Below are 19946 nucleotides of genomic sequence, written 5' to 3'. Positions count from 1 at the left end.
AAAAGTAGCCGACATTTCAGTTTCATAGACCGTGTAGAACTTAGTGATTATACTGATTATATGCTCTTTCGAGGCCGTGCACACCACAGAACATTATTAAAGAGGTTAGAACGGCTATCGCGCGCAGTTATTATCGGAACCGGTGTCGCCGCTCGTTCCTCTCCACATTTCCACATTTCTCGCGCAACGGTAGTAAAAACTTGTGTTCCTGGTGAATGGATACGCCTCCTTTAGACAGATTTGATGTCTGTCTTCTTAATCTGAACGTTATTGTGGCGCAAAAGGCATGTTTACGTTTTTCGGTCAGCGCGGGCGAGTACTAGCATGCGAGCGTTTGCTCATAACCGGCGGCGACACGTACCCCGCTCGCATCGCCATTCTACTTGTTCTGTGGTGCACACGCTTTTTAGACAGTGAAAGCTTATCCTAATCAAAATTGAAATTCGCCATATTGTTAGCTTCCTCAGACCAGGCAGCGAACCGTGATCCGTCCATCTCCCTGGCGTGTTGGTTGCCCGCGGTCAACGCATGTCGCTGGCCACCAATGGCCGCTCCACAGTCGGGGCAACGCGACAGCTGCATGGCGCCGCCGCACTCGCCGATGCAGTAGAAGTGCCCGTTGGGACACTTGTACCAGTGTCCCGCCCTCAGCCCTATCGCTCTCACAACCATAGCGCGCTCCTCCATGCTAGCTATGCCCGACAACTTCACCGCATTTTGAAGTTTCAACAAGCATTCCACTCCCTTAGCTTCGTCAAATACGCGCCAACTCAGAACAGCGTCGTTTGCCGCGGCAGTGGCTTGCATCACAATATCATTAGACTTCGAAGATTTATAGCTTTCGTGGCTTAATATCTTAGCTAATTGGATCATCGAATTCATCCGTTTAAGCTCATTGTCTATGTCCAATTGTTGTTGCTCACTGATCTTATGTGAATTAGTAATGAGTACGTTGCAAAGCAGTGTCACCTGAGTTTTCATTTCCACTTCCAGTTGCGATAAATATAAATCTTTGTACTTCATATAGTATTGTCCGACAGTATCTAAGAAGTTCATGTATATATCGTTCATCTCCAACTGTAGAAGTGATATTTTTCTGTCATTTTGCGCTCGTTTGATAATCTTATACATCATATGTAAGGCATTGCTCCATTCTTTACTTTCTGTAATTAAAAAAAAAAAAAAAAATTCTTTGTCAATAATCACAGGTTATACAAGATAATAGAATTCAATAGGGGGTATTACTGCAATGTTCTGCCACCAGAGTGCAGCATGAGCACCATTGTAACCATAGATAGAGTAACTTATACATACTGTGCCTTATACTGTTTTGTGTTCACAGATAATAAAATATGACATTGATGCATCAAGGCGGTTTGTTTACAAAGGGCCACCGGGAAACGCGAAACCCGAAATTTAATTATGTGCCTCTTTATCGCTTATAAATGCAAGAGTGATACCTTGAGGGGTTAGATAACGAAGTTTCGATTATCTTGTTTCGCGGTGCACCCTCAGATTGTGATGGATTGTGGTAGTGGCGCCCCCTAAGCAGAGTTTCGCGTAATACTTATTCCGTATTTGTCGTAGTAAATAATTAAGAATTTACCTAAGATAGTTCTCCTATGGGCGTCGGTTAGTTCCATTACTTTCTGAAGCATTTCCGTTTTCTTCGTTCTTCTTTGGGCGTCCGTCCCATACACCCTTGCCTTTATTGGATTGATGTCGTTTTTCAGTAATTTATTGATCAGGTCTTTGTACCGATGCGTATTGACAATAGGTTGACGACACCAAGGACATGCTTTGAGTTGAACAGTATCGTCCCTGCTGTTCATTAGAGTATCCAAGGTATCGACATCGAAAATGTGAGGGCAATCCTGTAGCTGAATTAATCTGAAATTATAGAGTTAGCATTTTAGATGTGATCACGCTCTGGACCATGACGGCTATTTTATGTAACACGCAATAGTAACTTTTATTTGTGTTAGGGTTCATTTTATACTGACCAAACCAACCAACTATAATCAAAAACCCCCTAACTATGGCGCAAAATTAATTCGAATATCTTTATGGTGTGAGATTCTAAGGCTATGTATTTTTTTTATAAATAAAAAAAAAACACAGACATAACTCCACCATAGTTGTAGTACTTGTAGTACAAGACTATATGTAGTTAGAAGGGTGGTTTGACCTCAACGCTTATCTTGTCGGGTAACGTATTACTGTGGTAGGAAGTAGGAAGTGTAGGTAGTACTTTAGATTAATTAATTGGTGCATACTTAGCATCATCTTCGTACGGGTCGCCTAGCAGGTCGGTGGGGAAGCCCTCGGGGTCGCAGAGGCGGCAGGCCGGCGGGCAGGGCTCGCCGCAGAGCCCGCGGCACGGGTGCCCGCACGCCAGCGCGAGCGGACACGCCTCAGAGCACGGCGCTCGGTCACACGGCGCGCCGCAAGGGCGTTTGCATGCCGAATGCACGCACGAGCGACCGCACGGAGTCTCCTACGCATACAAACGCGTGTACAATAAACTGACTGCGCAATTTAACTAAATATACTCATCCGTTGTAGGTATTCAGGACAGTTATAAGGTATATAAAATAAATAGATATACTTTGGCAGTTGTTTGTCAGTGGAGCATAGACAGAGATAAATAATTCCTTTCTCTTATGCTTATTGTAGCTCCAAAAAAAGGGATAAAGATAATAGTATTTTATGCAACCGTTGTTTAAGAGGGGTCAAAAAAGGCGAGTGGCGTGAGTAACAATTTGAGGCGAAGCCGAAAATTGTTAATAAAGACGCCACGAGTATTTTTTGACTCAGTTAAACAACGTTGCATACAATACTTTTTCTACGACCAAGCACTTCTTTGAAAAAAAATTGTAAATTTAACAAATATTTTTCATTCAACAAAAGTGGAATCATATAGGACATATACTCGTATGTAGGTAAACAAACCAAAAGTATACAGCTAAGATACGCGACCCGGCCACCGCGCCCCGCGCCCCACGCCCGGTTGGTCAGCGACATCTTCTTGTAACTCATGAGGCCCTGGTACTTGCTCTTAGTTAAATTACAATTTTGGATTTTTCTTGATATTTTTTAAGTGGTGATTACACGAAGTATCGTAAAAGTACCAAAAAGATACTGCGTGTATGCACAAATACTTTTTTGGGGAATAGACTAAATTGAAATTGAAATTGAAAATCTTTATTTCAGGTCTGTCGGCCCATATTCTGTTAGTTTACACTGCTTAAAAACTATATTAGTAGAGTACATAAATTGTAAAATAAATAAGATTAAATTAAAATATTAAATTAGTTAACTTAAGCTTAATTAAATTTAAATTTGATTAAAATTAAATTAAAAGTAAATTTAATTCAATTATAAATTAACATTATAAATTATAAACCAGAAAACAAAATCACTTGACATATTGCCAAGCTGATTTGACTTGCCCAACCCAGTATTTTTGAATTGGACAGTCGAATCTGCCTGCAATCATTTTCAGAATGCTATTGTGGCTATTTCTTACCCGACTCCACATTGATACAATTTTTTTTTTTTTTTAGACTTGTCTTGACAACTATAACATAGGGGTTTAAAGGTGTGTGGACGACCTTTTAAATGACAAATAAAGGTACGGGAGTAGAAAAAAGATTAAAAAAAACCGTAAAAGTACCCACCGAGCACATAGTGCAGGGCGCGCCGCACAGGTTGGAGCACGGCGAGTGCGGGCACTTGACCTCGCACTTGCGGCGGCACGGCGGGCACACCTGGTTGCACGGCTCCTCGCATCTGCAACGAGCGACGCCGTCAATCTCGGGCACAGATGTTAATATGCATATATACAGTATAGTCTAGCAAATGAGTATAATAGGGTGGAAATGAGTGGGAAAATGTAAACGCGAAGTTTCAATTTCCCGTACATTTTAATTTCGCATCATTTTCTACTGATAAATTGGTTCGCCTAATAAAAGGCGCGCGGAATCGGAATCAGTACTAAGAAATATAAAACGATTTGTATCGCAACAAATCATTTTAGCTGCGTCCAAGTTCACGAAAGCGCGTGTAAATAACGAATAACAACATTAAATGATGAGCCTGATCCGTTTTAGTACAAAGCAGTGTAGGGTACACCCGAATGGTACGAAACTGTAAAAATTTAAACGCACCTACGTACGAGAGAAGTCATGAGTTTAGGGTAACTCGTCCGACAACGGGGTGCGTACCTGTGTCCGCAGATGTTGAGCTGGTGGCAGCGCGCGGCGCAGGGCCGGTGCAGGCGGCCCTGGCGACAGCCGGCGCACGAGCCGCCGCACGAGTGCCCGCAGCGGAGCAGCGCGCCGCACGGCGCTGCACACTGAGAGAGCAGCATCTCCACCGACACAGATCCTTAATCAATATATTTGGTTAAACTATATATACAGATATTGGAAACTTATGACTTAATTGAAAAGCGTAAACACTAAACCTGTCTGTATAGCTCGCTGAGAAACATAACAAGGCAGCCGAGCTGTGAACGTTATGGCCACAAAGGGACGGAAAAAAGCGTAGCCATATCCAAAGAGTATAAATAAGCATGTATAAGTCATGTATCATACCGCTCGCCGCACCTGACAGGCGTGAACAGGTGTTAGATAGTTACCTGTCTGTGTAGCTTGCTGGGACATCACGTTGCAAGGCAGCTGCACGTTATGGCCACAAGGCGACGGGAAACTGTGCGATGTGATTTCAGTACACTTGGACATATCACACGGCTGGCCGCACTGCGCCTGACAAGCATGGCCGCACGCCATGATGCGTTCACATTTCAGTCTGCACAGGTCTCGGGTTGGCTCCGTTCCGCACTCGATCACTATTTTGTGGTTGCAGCCTGGTAAGGGTTTTTTCGTCTGAAAAAATATGGAATTTGGGTCAAAACATTTTTTTGTGTAAGTTGCCGTTTATACGTCTTGCTTGTGAACATCATACAATAAATAGACTTTAAACTTTAAAGCCTTTCAAACCTTACGAAGTGAATGGTTAGGTAAGTACGCGAAAGATTTTGATCCAGTAGGACATTCCCACTTCAATTTCCCGAAGGGTTAAATTAAAACCATGGACATATATATTACTTCGTAAGGACGCGACATACGGGCACTACAAAAGGGGCCAGTTTATGGGTGTGAAAATCGCATTTATAACACCAGCGCGCTCAGTCGCGAACCGCGCGGCGCAAGGTGAAGTTGTCGCGTAATGCATTTTACAATTCAAAAAAATGTCTAGGTGTGTTGTGAAAGGGTGTAAATACTGTTACAGAAAAATCTAATAAATTGATGAGATTTCATTTTATCGGTAAGTAATTACAGATTACATTGATTTCTTGCTTAAAACCAATTTTAAGCGATCATTATTTCGTGATTGCGCATGCGGCCATGATGGCCTTGTACGCACGCCGTCCAAAGACACATTATAAAATAGACTGCGCTCTCGTCTCCGGCGAGCGTGCCGAACGAGACGGCCCGAAAGGGAGACTTTTGCTACCACATTCATTATGAAGAGTGTCTATTTTGTGGGTTATGACGTGCTGGTTAACTAACTTAAGAATTCTCCCTTTAATAACAATATTTTTCTAAATGTTGTCATTCAGAAAATATAAGCTTCTCTGGTTGTTGAATATTTTGTACGTGATTAATTAAAAATATAATGTATTTATTTTAACATATTTTATATATTTTAACTCCCACTTATTGCTACTTAATATTATATCAACTGAGTTAATAAACTGGCACGGCGGAATTTATAATTATGACATTTATATTAATAAAAAGACGCATGCCTTGTTTAGCTGTCGCAACAATACCTAGCAACATTCATTCAATTGTCACTTCGTCGTTGCCCTAAAGAAAAGAAAGGGACACCGCTCTCCCTCGAGGTATTTTGTTCGGCGCGACGCGAGAGTGCAGTCTACTTTAACATATGTCTCCGACTTGGCCGGTAGTACGCATACTATACAACAGATGGCGCCTGTGTTTGCTTAACGAGAATGTTCAGTCGGATTTATATGAACGCACTTATCCCTACTTAATATCGTTGATTAAAACGCTTTTTTCACTCCCAATCCCAGTTCATCAGAAAATTTACCTTTTGCTTGCAATCCCCGCATTTCTCGAAGCACAGCTTCTTGCAGTGGTGGCCGCAGGGCAGCGAGCGCGCGCACTTCTCCCGGCAAGGCTCCGCGTTCACATCTTCGTGACAAGCCACTCTCTTCGAGTGTGTACATCCGGACCTCTTCTTGATAACCTACAACATAACATGTTCCGCCGGCTGAGAATACGTTTGTGCCATATCCATTTTTTAGCAAAATCGTTTTTTAATGATTTCTAAAATAACAAAAAATATGCTATGTTTAATTGACACTAATTGTGCCATATCCGCATTTTACTATAGGATACCTAATTACACTCTGTTAACAGAGAATTATCACAAAAATGTGACATATCCAAAACTTTTGTGTCATATCATACATTGTACGTTTAACTTTAACATTTACTCATCAAAAACGGATATGGCAATAATAAAAGTGCTTTTATTTCATGATTACCACTATATTAACAATATTTATTTAATACTGTAAATAGTAGGTAAACATATGTGCCTAAATGAGAAATAAGTTCAATATTTCCTAAATGTAAAACTTTTCGAGAAATTATTTTTTTGTGCTTCTTTTCGCTCTCCTGTAAACCAATGTAAGTGGCGTATGGCACAAACGTTATTCTCACCCAGCGGTTTATTGCTGATATGAGGTATAAATGTACTAACAAGTAAGCTCAACCGGATTAAGTACGGCCGTACAGCGAGATCTGCTTCAGCTGATAAATTCGAAGCACGAATTTGATTTGACTTAACACATACCTGGACGTTGCATTCGACACACTCTTCGAAACAGGAACGTAGACATTTGTGTTCGCCGAGATCCCCTTCCAAGTTAGCCGTGCAGCCTTTCTTAACTTTCGGGCACGCTTTCAGGCAAGTGTACTAGAAAAGAAATTTGAGTTCATTCAAGAATTGAAAAGTAATCATTAGTTTTGCATCTATGGCGCGCGATGATGGGTTTAACGCCCTTGATAAAAAAATATTAATACTTAGTCCTCTCCGATAATATAATGGAGACAAGCAAATCATATCCCATATATTTTAAATTAGCATTAAATAAATAAGTAGATACTGTTGTGAAGTTACGCGTAATATTTATGTCACCTGTTCACGGTACGAAGTTGACTGAGCGGATTCTTGAGGTTGCAACCGGAAAACCACGAAGTTCAGGGATTGAGTAAAGGCACCTTACCCGCACGTGGTTAACGTGACACGTCCTATGGTACTTTTGGCCGCACCTAAACCTGCTTTGAGGCACTTGCACCGCTGAGGGGGTGAGGGTTCTTTAAGGGCACCTTATTTACCCGCTTGTGATCCGTATCATCATAGACGTGGCACGTCCTGCACTCGATCCGTATCATCATAGACGTGGCACGTCCTGCACGCGTGACCTGAGCCTTCTGTTGGGGCAATTGCACCACTGAGTCAGTAAGGGACCTTACCCGCATGTGGCCCGGGTCATAGTTGACTTGACAGGTCCCGCCCGGAGCCTGTCGTTAGGGCACTTGCACCGCTGAGGGATTAGTATTTAAGGGCACCTTACCCTAATATGGTCCGGATCATCATTGACGTGGCACGTCCTGCACGCGTGACCTGAGCCTTCTGTTGGGGCAATTGCACCGCTGAGTCAGTAAGGGACCTTACCCGCATGTGGGCCGGGTCATAGTCACAGGGCCTGCCCGAAGCCTGTCGTTAGAGCACTTCACAGAAAACCTTGGTCTGTGGGGCACTTATGCCGCTGACGAATTAGTATTTAAGCCAATTAAGGGCACCTTACCCTAACATGGTCCGGATCATCATTGACGTGACACTTTCTGCGGCACGCGTGCCCGCACTTGAGCCTGCTGTTCGGGCACTTGTCTTGGCATTTGACATCGGATGTCTTCATGTAACACTCTTTTGTTGCCTGAAATATTTTGATATAAAACCGTTTATTATATTAATTATAAACTGAAATACAGGGTGGCCAAATAAGAGGTATACACTTTATTTTTAAAATTTTACTCTATATAACTTAAAAAATATTAAGTATTCCTTGTTAAATATAATATGTAGGGTCAGCAATTACACATGGAAAATAATGTCAGACAATGTCCACTGCAGATGCGAACGCTTTTCATCGCGTTTTTCATCACTTTTTCACACATTTCTGGCGTTATCTCAGCGACAGTGTTTCGAATATTTTGTTTTAATTGCTGAAGGTTCGTTGGCCTATTAGCATAGACACGTCCCTTTAGATAGCCCCACAGAAAAAAGTCAGGAGCTGTTAAAATCAGGCGATCTTGGGGGCCAGTCAATGTCACCGTTTCTCGAAATTAATCGACCGGGAAACGTTATTTTTAATGTTTCTATTGTTTTTAATGATTAAAACACGTTGTTCCGTCGTAAAACGCTCCATAATAAATTTGCCGTATCTACACAAACAAATTTTCATGCAATAACTGTCATATTTACCGCCAAAATAAAATGGCGGCAAAAAAAAGTTGGCCACCCTGTAGATGTCATATACTAATTAAACTGAAGAAAAAGTAACGAGGCCCTCCAGTTTATAATTTATATACCTATGTAAAGTAGTCTGACTATTATAATGTATGTACCTACTTTAAAAACACACATCGAAATATTTGATAAAATAATATTTTGTTTCCAAAAGAGTCGTTTCTAATACTTGGTTGTAGATAGGACTAAACTTTAGGCAAAGGGCACGCGGGATATCAATTAATTCAAAGTCAACTTTAAAAAAAACTTTACCTACGGTCAGGAACTATACCTACGGTTCACAGCCATAGAGACACGACTTTGTTAACTCAGTAAGGCTGCAGAGCTCTCCAGGTTACACTGTATTGATAAGGGTCCTGATCTGAGGCACGCACAGTCGACTCGCTCACGCTTGCGTTCTGTGAGAGTGAGAGAAAAACCTGAACCCACGGGGGCACGGGGCCCTCATGAGTTCCAACCGTCAGGAACCCAAAGCAGTTTGTAGTCTGTGGTTTGTTTCTTTTGTTTTTACATTATCTAAAGTCCGTGTCAACTGCGTTAAGATCTGCGCCGCGCGCGATCCTCATTTAAATATTACTTGCTTACTTACTTTCTTACTATTTACTTACTTGGTGTCCGCAGTCAGGTAAAGTGACGTCGACCGGCGCCGTGCACTGTACAGACGTGTCACCGGGCTCCTTGAAGCACGGAACTGCTTTGTTGTGGCCGCAGGGAAGCGACTTATCCACGAGCCGCTTGCACGGCTGGCATTCTTCAGCGCATTTGAACGGGCATTTGTGACCTTCGATTTGGCAAATTTTCCTGTAATATATTGGAATTAATCAGCACATTTGCCTATTGCCTATGCAGCAGGCTAAAATTATGTAGGGCCTTAGGCACAGAATAAATAATAGTACTAAGTACAGAAGACTCACTCTCTAACAAAACGCGTCTGTTACGATCAGCACAGATATGGCCGCTAGGTGGCGACAGCGCCACGCGCGGCTTATGGCTTTCCCCAAAATTGGGGCGGAACGGATGTACTTTTCGCTACCTGTAGCAAAGCGACGAAATCGCGGAGTGAGCCACGCCTGCCTTAGGTATCTGCGTGATAAAATAAGTGTCACTTTTTAACACCGCGCAGTTGAATAAGACGGACACTGTTATTGTTACGCTGTCACGTTACGTAGATAAATATGACCATGGGTACAATGCCTCAAGGGCCTATTTTAGATTTAAGCTAGTTTTTAATTTCTTTTACTAATACCACGGTATAATATCTTGTTTGTAAATAAATATGACCATTATAATCGTACAGCTCTGAATACTTACGCTGATTGCGGCAATTTTACAGAAAAGCAGTTGAGTATTCTCTTTCCTCTATTCCAAGCAGAGTTCATCCGCCGAACGACAGCCCGACGGGAGAGTGGAAGACATTCATAGAGGACTTGTGCAGGAGAATTTATCTTCAAAAGCGGACGAATTAAGCCCTAAAATTATGATGATTACCTACCTTTCACAATCCTTGGTGCATTGTATTTTCGCATGTACCAAGTCATATGCGTGGCAAACACGAGGGCAAGCATGCCCGCACGGCAAGTTGTATTTACAATCCAACAGACAACCGCCTTCGGGAACTTTTACGAAATCACTCACTGACGTTATCTGTAAACAAAACTTGTTTTAAAATACCAGTTTGCTATTTAAAAATATAAACTAAAAGTTGTTATACTAACCGTAGTAATTTGTCCGTTGTGATTATCACATTTTAGCTTCAAACTCGTTCCAAGAGATTCATTTTTCTCCAAAGTAGCTGCAATTTTTTTCCACAGTTCTGATTTCCTCTTGAGTAAATCGATGTTTCCGAATATAAAGAAACCTGTTAAAAATTAATAAATTAAATTTAGCATACAATTTAAAATGGCATAATTTTTAACAATTACTCGATCTGAACGGTGGAGTAGGTAAGAGTGAAGCATGATGGCCAATTAATATTGACTATAGTTCGTTTTTTTTAGCATTAGAAAAAGTAAACAATCTTGATGTGTCTTTTAATTGAAAAACATGTTTTAAAAATAAGTCACGGCAAATATGTAACAATTATGAATCTAATACGATCATTTATATTCTTCTGCTTTCATAAGTATAAGTTATTGACTTTTAAAAAGCCTTTTTCAATTAAAAGACATGTCATGATCGCTTACCTTCTTTCTAATGCTAAAAAAAACGAACTATATTTAGTGTCAATGAGAAAGAGCTTGAATATTAGCTGGTTCTAGAAAGCAATACACAACGAAAGTTAGTTGTAACGGGACATAATAGGTCGTAAATCTATGACCTTAAGCAGTGTCCTACCTTCCCTGGCCCTGGACAAGGCGACGCAGATCCTGTTCTCGGTGCCCAGGAAGCCGATGCTGTCGTTGTCGTTGTTGCGCACCAGCGACAGCAGGATTATCTTCGACTCCTCGCCCTGGTAGTTGTCCAGGACTGTGATCTTCACGTTTGACAGATGATCGTACAGTGGCCGTTGCTAAAATTGCGAAAATTTTTGAAGTGAAAACTTCTTTAGCGGCGCTGTGCACTTTTTGTGATGGGGAAAAAATAAACTCGCGAGAGGTGTCACGTGACCGTAAGACATAAGACGGACACGTGACCTGATCGAAAAACTGTTACTTCAATGTCATTGAGTTTTTCTTTATTGATTCAAATGCCATTTAGTGAGATTCGCTCTAACTGGTATTAATATAACTCGAGTACTAACAGTGATGTGCTTCGGGGTTTCGAGTAATGCGACTAAATAACGCTAGATGGCATTAACCTTAATTATACATAGTGCTGCAGACATTTTGCAATAATGGTTGAGTTTTCACTTCTGCCAGCACTACCGGAGTGCAACCCGTTGTTTTTTTTTTATTAAATTTAAGTGTGTTTACGGTGGAGCTTGATTTCAAGCTCGGAAATATCGGTGAGCAGAGAAACATACTTTTCGCATGTAGAACAATTGGCCGGAGTAGGCGGCGAGAATGGTGACTTCCTCAGGTCTGTAGCCCTGCTGCATCAAGTAGTTCGCCAGACGGAGCACCAAGTCAGCTTCCTGGGTGTTTGTACGACTTGAACTGTCGTTTTCACACTGTAAAATATAGACTAGGTATATAGGTTACTGTTTAGTTGTGGGATGTCAGTGCAGTCCACTATTGTCCAGTATGTGATATTGGCAGTGTGCGAAGTCGGTGGAGGGGGAAGTGACGCTGATCGTCACAAACACAGGTAATGTTATGGAATGTCCGATATTAGTACTAGCGGTAGCCGCTTGAACTAATTTTACTCCATAAGATTTAACGTAGAAAGTCCGACAAAATGAGGGCAGCACCAGTCGTGCTCGTAGCGAATAGCAAAACAATCCATCAGTCACTTTGGACGCTTGTTCCTACACACCTTCAATAAGATGGCCCGCGTGAATATAGAATAACATTCCGATATATATAAGCACGTAAATATATGTTTATACTGTAGGATATATACTAGTAGTTCGCCCCGAACTGAGAACTCGCGGTTCGCCAAAATGTTAGATCATTATTTTAAAATTGTAAATTTAATGCAAATAAAGAATTTACTTTACTTTAAAAACTATATTATAAATGTGTAAGCCGAGCACTTTCATTTGATACCAAACTCGACCATACTTTCTTGCAAAAAAGATGACCAGAATAGCAAGACCCCTCACAAATAGCTTTTAGCCTTCTAAGCTCTTCTAGCTCAATAACCGCTTGATCGAGTCTGCTCATAATTTAATGGCTAAAATATAATGCCCTCCACTACACGTTTACCCAATTTCATTTAAATTAGAACAAATTTACTTAAGTTATTGTGTATCAAACTATCCTCTGATAGTTCAGCTTAAAAACATCGAAATGCCGGGACGTGCCCCTAGCCAGCCGTGTGCTCCAAGTTGAATGTAAGAACTTCACTTCGCTTCGCTCGCTCGTTCGATTAGTACGTCATTTTCAACTCACTTGTTCCCTGTAGTCATGGGAAAAGAAGAAGAGATTGTGGGCGACGCCGCGCACGGGCGGGAAGTCCTCGACGGAGCGGTGGTTCTGCAAGTCGGGGTAGATGTGCGGCGAGACGAGCGCCGCGATCTCGGGCCGCATGCGGTGCTGCACGCCGAGCCGGCGGCTGTGCACGCCGTTGCGGATCATGCGCTCGAACAGCGACACCTCCAGCTGGTAGTGCCGCGCCAGACGCAGGTACGCCGCCGACGGCCGCAGCTGCTGGTGGTCCCCTACACACCACAACTCGTCATTCCGACCACAAACATTTCAGCGGCCTTACCATGATGTCCTAAAGGACGGAGCTATATAAGTCGCATAACTCCGTGCCTTTTAGCAATTCAGTTTAGGTCCTAAACAGAATCTCAATAAGGACATCATGGTAAGGCCCCAGGTATTTACGAGTACCTAATAGGTCACATTAGAAACTCCACAAGACCCTGCAAACCCGTGACTTCAAACATTCTGTCATCACGCGTACATGTACAACCAGAATGATATCAAGCAATTTAACCTAAAAATATTGTACCTATGAGAATCAAGTGCTGGCAACTTTTTGTAAGAGACGTTACTATATGCGACTCCAGGACTTCTGCGGCCTCCTCTACCACCACTGAAACAATCAATTTTTCAATTGAAATAGGTTTCGGAACCAACACCAACGTTTAAGTGCATCATTGAGGTTGAGGTAGAATATCACCTAATGTAGCACCTGCAAGACTGTTAAAGTCATGCCAGGTGCTTAAAATTCATTACATTATTTCACAATTGAATGTTTTAAAATCGTATGTAACTCGGTGCAAACACATTTTTATGTTTTTTACTTTACCTATTGGAGCTGCTATTTCTGCTAACAACTTGCGCAGTCTAGCTGCCCCACTCGTGGTCATTCCAACGACTCTAGTTCTTTTCAGTACGGACAGGTCGACCATCATCCTGGCCTCTTCATAGGCCACTGCGGCAGAGCGCAACCTCTCCTGAAGTAACAGACGAAACAAAGAGACTGTGAGACAAATGAAAATCATCTGATTTGGCCTTCAACGACATTCGAATGTTACAATAAAGCCCCATTTACACGGTTCAAGAACTTGGATGAGATTTTCGTTACATTGCGGTATTTGGTCGATCGACTGAATTCATTGTACCCTATAGTTAGCAAAGTATCGAATATCGCATGCAAGTTTTTGAACAGTCTAAATTGGGCTTTATACTAGTACCTAAAGTAAAACAAGGATTAGTGTAAGTTAATTAATATTTAAATAGTAGTGGTACCTAATTAGAATACTAACCTCAATTTGTTTAATTCTTTTCTTCACGTCCTCCATGGCTACATGGGCCCATTTAAAGTACAATGACCAACGGTCTATACGGGGAACAGTAGTCAAATCTAGTGCATTAGTTAGGCGAATCCTTGGAGGTCGGGACCGATGTTCCAACATATCCTAAAGGAGAAGAACGAGATGTTTTAATTGAAAAAATATAGGTACCTAAAGAACGGATCACTAAAACAAAAAATTAAGGATGATTTGAAAGATGTACTGGAACAGTAGTCAAATCTAGTGCATTAGTTAGGCGAATCCTTGGAGGTCGGGACCGATGTTCCAACATATCCTAAAGGAGAAGAACGAGATGTTTTAATTGAAAAAATATAGGTACCTAAAGAACTAAAACAAAAAATTAAGGATGATTTGAAAGATGTACTCACTTTCAAAAGTTTCATTTCTGAATACACATGACATATCTCCTTTTCTAATTCCCTTAAATCATATCGCGAACTGCCGGTGTTTTGTAGATCTTGAAACCTTCGCAATAGAGATTTTATCTCCTCTTCTTTGTCAGGCAACGAGAAAGATGTAGTAACGGCGTCATAGCCTGGTTTTTCTCCCGGAAAGCCATCATCACCCAAATCATCGTAATCGATTTCATCTCTAGCAAAGATATCGTCATCGACATCTGCGTTGTTAATAACAGGTTCATCTGGCTGATCATTTTCAACTTGTTCTAATAATGTAGGATCAATTTGAACATCCTCCACATTTTCAAAAAGCCAATGTTTTAGAACATCTTTTATATTTCTCCCTCTATAGAAGTTTTCAAGTATTTTACACTCTTCGTTGTATGGTAGAATACTTTTGTAGCTCAAGACTCCAGAGTTCAAGGCATCGACACGAGCTTGTGCGTGATCTAATGCACTGATCAGCGTTTTTAACTCAATTCTCCTTTCATGATAATAACTGCTGTTGTTTTTACGCCTCAAATTATTTATGTTAAATTGATTCAACGCTTCGTTTCGTGATCTGCCGCCAATGCGTGCCAAAGACTCGGTGATAGGTAAAAGAGCCTCTAGAAATTGATCAAGGGCGTGATTTGTGTAGCATATGACAAGCATGCAACATCGGATTTCAGGGAATGGTGCGTATTTAAGTAAAGTTTCCGCGACTTTGACACCGAGGTAGGTTTTGCCGGTGCCCGGCGGGCCCTGAATCACGGCGAACTCGTGGGTGAGCGCCAGCTTGTACGCTTCATACTGGGTATTATTCAAGCACAGCTCAGTTTGCAACGGCCAGCTGTGATCTTCCAAAACAGCGAATTCCACGTCTTCGAGGTCTTTATTTTGAATTTGATAATTGGTTCCCGGAGTGAGGTAAGCTGGTTTTTCGGGAATTTTCTGTAAGTGACCACAAAACATAGAATTTGATTGAGTCGATTGAGATGAGAGGTTGATTATAGGATTAAAGATAATCATACTTACTAATTCTGTTAATAACTTGCTTTAGTAATTTGTGCCGTGTAGGCTTATATTTTGTTTGTATACATACAGATCCGTCGCCAGTGTCGTCATCTAACATTGAGATCCTATATCTATTACCTAAGGTCCCGTGCTAAAAAATTTAGTTGCATAGTTTATGAGTATAGGTGGTATTCTTACTTCAACATCGACAATGTATTTGCTCATAGCCAAGTGCTCCGGGAATCCGGGGTCCTGAAGCGCTTTTAGCACGTGATAGTATGGCTCGAAGTAAACTTCGCACTCTATCATTATGTATGGATCGTCGTTGTATAAGTTGGAGCCCATTGCAGAGTTTACAATATTGACTGGTAACTGAAAGAATAACAATATTATGAAATATTTTTAGGGTGCACAGGCTGACGTATTTTTTTTAAGTTGGAGGCTAATGTAAATAGATGTAGGGATTGTAGGGGTATGTGTAATAGAGCACAGCACACTGACTGTTGATGATAACTAGACACTGACAGTGTACGATTAATACCAATTATGATACCAGTGGTGATTATGATTACCAGTGTATGATTTTATGGACATTGATTATATAATTATTTTAAGAATTCATTTTGTGGGTACTAATATTGTTAATATTTTTTCTTTAAATTAGTTGACGTGTGTGTAGTTTAGGTTTAATTGGTTTTAGATGTGTGTGTTCTTTTTCGCTGTCGGTTACTTTAATAATCTCTTTAAGTAACTAAGTGTTGCGTTACAAGTCACTCAGTGCAAAGGAAGGCTTGAATTGGGAAATTTAGAATACTTTAGTAGTGAGCTCAAACAAAAATTCGCCGCGTTCTGTAATCGCCCGAAATCCCGAAACATGATCCGTCGCCAGTGTCGCCACCTATTTAACCTAGAGGTCCTATATTGCACCTAAGGATAGTTGTACCCTCAAGTTTTAATTAAGCATCGTTGAAGTATCAAGCAATTGGAAGACCATGCAGCAAGTGTACGTAATAAATATTGAAATTTAAAGAATCTTTCGTACCTGTCTCTTATGCAAGAATTTTTCATCACGTTCCAAAATGGTTCCCACAAGGAAGCTCTTGCAGTTATCCTTGGTGAAGACCACGAGGGAACCAAACAGGAACCGTTTGCTGTGCGCCCAGTTCACACTCTTGAACATCTTCATAGTGCTCTCATCGAGGAGTACAATAGAACCAATTTTTTGCTTCGAAGCGTATGGTTCTAAAAATTTTACGTTCTTGTAGACACTGAAAAATACAGATATTGATCATTTTGGACTCCTAAAACAAACTGCGAGAATGTTTATGCAAAATAAAGATTTCATAATATATACAAGTTGATTATGATTACATTCTTTATAGCTCGTGACAAATATTTGTAGACTGGATAGTTAATTCAAGGAAAAAGTAAAATATAAAAAGATTTTTCTCTTGATTACCTACTTATTCGTAGGTACTATAAATATATGTTCGTCACTATTTTCAACTATTTCAAGTACATATAAAGCGGCCGAAATCCAAGACAATAAGTAACTATGTGCGAGTTATTTTCTCACCGTATGTTATCATATTTCCTTCTCCTGGGATCTTCGATGTATTGATCTGTGGAGTAATTTAATACAGGGCTATTATTATCCAAATTAAAACATGTCAATCGAAACTTGAATTGTTTTAATTCAATTATGTGGACAGTATTTAGGTACTTACCTACTCGAAACGCAGCTACCTTAGTAGACCAATTTTGTGAGTAGAGAAAAGTGTCGTCGTCAAGGTAAAACTTACGTATCCCTTCCCTGAGCGGTCCGAAGCAGTCCTCGCGCAGCAGCCGGAACTGCACGTCCAGGTAGTGCTCCACGTCCGCGTAGGCGCCCTCCACGACGTTGGGCCGCAGGAACGGCCGCCGCTCCAGCAGCTCCGAGCCCGAGGGCAGCACGCTCAGCTCACGGAAACTCTCGAGGGGCTCGCCGACTTCATCTATCCCTTCTGATCTCCCCTGGTTCTCAATCTGTTATTTTACATTATTCTCATTCTCAACATTTAGCGATAAGATTTTGAATTTATTTCACCGTTACCATTTCCGTCGGCGTCATTTTACCAAATTTTACTTTACATTATGTATTAACACAGACCCAACAATTAGGTACCTAGATAATTTTATCAAAGATAATTTGAAATAGAGGCGTATTGTCAAAGTCAATTTTGTAGCCACAGTAAATTTGCTGCCATCTTTCAACACATGATAAAAACTTTTAGAACGCCACTTGACTTTGATCCTTATTCCTTCACTGATATGAGTTAAATTTGTTAAATATCAAAAAGTTGCGCCATCTACACGAGTTTAGGCCAAAGCTATAGTTGATTACTCCCCCTCTGTATTTGTGCCAAACACAAAACTATAATAACTATCTAAGTACCTAATACCTACCACCATAACACTTATAGGTATCACATATTCTTGTTCTTTGAATTAAGAGCATACTAAGTAGGTTCTCTTACCTGTACCTGATCGCAGACTTTTAGACTTTCCCGAATTTTAGTCATTCTTGCCGTGTATTCCTCCGGTAACTCGAACCCTTGTCTCTCCTTCAAGCCCTCCAAACAGCTTTTGCTGGTAGCCTCGATCAGCGCCCCGCACTTGTGCACCGCCGTTGCCGGTGAAACGTTCACAAGATACTCGCAAAAATTCATGAAATTATTCCAAAATTCTTGCTCCCTATTCCAGTAGTACTTGTTGAAATACTTGTCCTCCCTGCTCATGGTGTACGGTAACTTCATCAAGTACAGTTGCAAATGGTCAATAAATTTAGTGTTACATAAATCCAGAAGAAGCAACTTCTTAGATTCCTCGAAGGAAGTTTTCCAAACGTTAGTAATCAGTTCAAGGACCAAAAAGAATATGTCGCTTTTCTTCTTGTCGACAGCTGTATCTAATAAACGGGTGAAGAATGCTTTCTGCTGGTTAATCTTTTCAATTATATCGACGCTATCAGATTTAGATATTTCCTCTAGCATTTTAAAGCCCATGGGCCTGTCCCTTTTACCACGGCCCCTGTCGTTTTTCTGGTTGGATTGAGCATTATTATTTTTCGAGTGGCCGTGAGATCCGTCCGTATTGTTATTTACGATTTGCTGAAGCATATTTTGTTGTTCAGGTGTTGCCGAAATAAGAGCAGGCCTTTCCCCGAGAATTCCAGGGCCAGCTGAAATAAACCAGTCACCAAATATTCAAATGAATAACGTTGTCTAACTGATGTTATACAAATACCACACAACGGGCCGATATTTATGGAATACAGGATATTTACGGCAGTGCGGAAACCGAAGAACTAATTAGGTACAATTAAGGTACAACATACCTACGCCAAAAACTAACCCGCGGTGTTATAGTTTACTACTTTATAGTTTGTCAAAGGACTGTCTCATTTCAAACATAGACAGAGAGAATCATTACTTTCTTTGTCTTACACTAGTACTAGCACCCAAGAGAAAAGGATAAGTATAGTTTTTTTGTTCTTATTTACTGACAAATTGGTTTGACCAACTATAGTGTAAAGTCTCTATACACCGCACGCCAGGCCCGCGCCTCAGCCCTCGTGAGATCTGAGGGCCTACCGCGAACCACGTTCGACGTGTTGCCTCTCTGTCGCACGTGTAAATTCGTACGTAAGTGTGACAGGGAGGCAGCATTTTGAACGTGGTTCGCGGTAGGCCCTCTGTACCGCCCAATGGACGTCTGACGCCGTTGCCCCCGCTTGCCGTGAAGGACCTAGACAGTAATGAACAGGAGAGTGAGTTCTTACCGTTGACATGCCCGCGGGCTGCGCCGCTACCCCGGCCACGGCCACCGCGCGCCGCACCAGCTCCTCGACCCCTGTGCCGCCATGGCCGTCTATTACCGTTGCCCCCGCGACCTTGTGTTGAAGGACCTAGACAGTTTAATATAGTCACATGAAGACAGTTTTTCCATTCTTTGGAATTGGTGTGCGAATGAGACAACTAAAGTGTCATTATAGAACTTGCTAACTATGTAAACAAACCGCCATACTAAAATTGACGCGGAATGTCAAATTACTAGTAACTTTTGTTTACACAGTTAGCAAGTTCTATTGAATGACACTTTAGTGGTATGTACACAATAATTTATAACTCAAGATAGGTTATAGGCGTTCTAAAATTGGAGCTCTTACCTTGTGACAAATTGGACAAGTTGCCTTTAGACGCGGCTGGACAAGCGAGAAATGTGCACGTGCTAACGAGCTCCCGCACACCGAAAGAGAAAGAGACGACCTTATGTTTAACAACGAGTGTGACCAAGATGGATGGAATGAGAAAATTGATCAAAAATAACAGATTTCTTCGTAGGCACAGAAATAAATATGGAAGTAATTTTTGTGCTCCTCAAGTATGAGTATAACCTATCTATGGTTATATAATATTTATCATTGTATGTACATATTATTTATAATGAAAATTTTGTATCGCTCTTGAAAAATAAATATATCTGAATCTGAATTTAAATGCAGCCAAGTTCTTACT

At 41.2% G+C, this 19946-nt stretch overlaps 1 protein-coding gene across 1 annotated transcript; it reads right to left on the bottom strand.

The window, feature by feature from the left end:
* Positions 1–405: 405 nt before the first annotated feature.
* On the bottom strand, positions 406–19278 carry LOC134652719 (NFX1-type zinc finger-containing protein 1-like). The gene is made up of 25 exons (XM_063507880.1): positions 19211–19278; positions 17907–18610; positions 17193–17415; positions 16967–17012; positions 16433–16658; positions 15589–15762; positions 14365–15327; positions 13949–14101; positions 13489–13636; positions 13189–13272; positions 12624–12892; positions 11594–11740; positions 10966–11140; positions 10347–10489; positions 10124–10275; positions 9240–9432; positions 7910–8038; positions 6892–7014; positions 6121–6279; positions 4643–4889; positions 4227–4389; positions 3681–3792; positions 2277–2497; positions 1607–1890; positions 406–1163 (listed from the first exon to the last, which is right to left on the bottom strand). The coding sequence occupies exons 2-25, from the start codon at positions 18546–18548 to the stop codon at positions 427–429; spliced, it is 5913 nt and encodes a 1970-aa protein (XP_063363950.1). The 5' UTR covers positions 18549–18610; positions 19211–19278; the 3' UTR covers positions 406–426.
* Positions 19279–19946: the final 668 nt, after the last annotated feature.

The sequence above is a fragment of the Cydia amplana genome, chromosome 12, assembly GCF_948474715.1.
Source record: "Cydia amplana chromosome 12, ilCydAmpl1.1, whole genome shotgun sequence".
NCBI lineage: Eukaryota > Metazoa > Arthropoda > Insecta > Lepidoptera > Tortricidae > Cydia > Cydia amplana.
The sequence above is the reverse complement of the archived record's forward strand: the minus strand, read 5'-3'. Positions and strand labels throughout refer to the sequence as shown.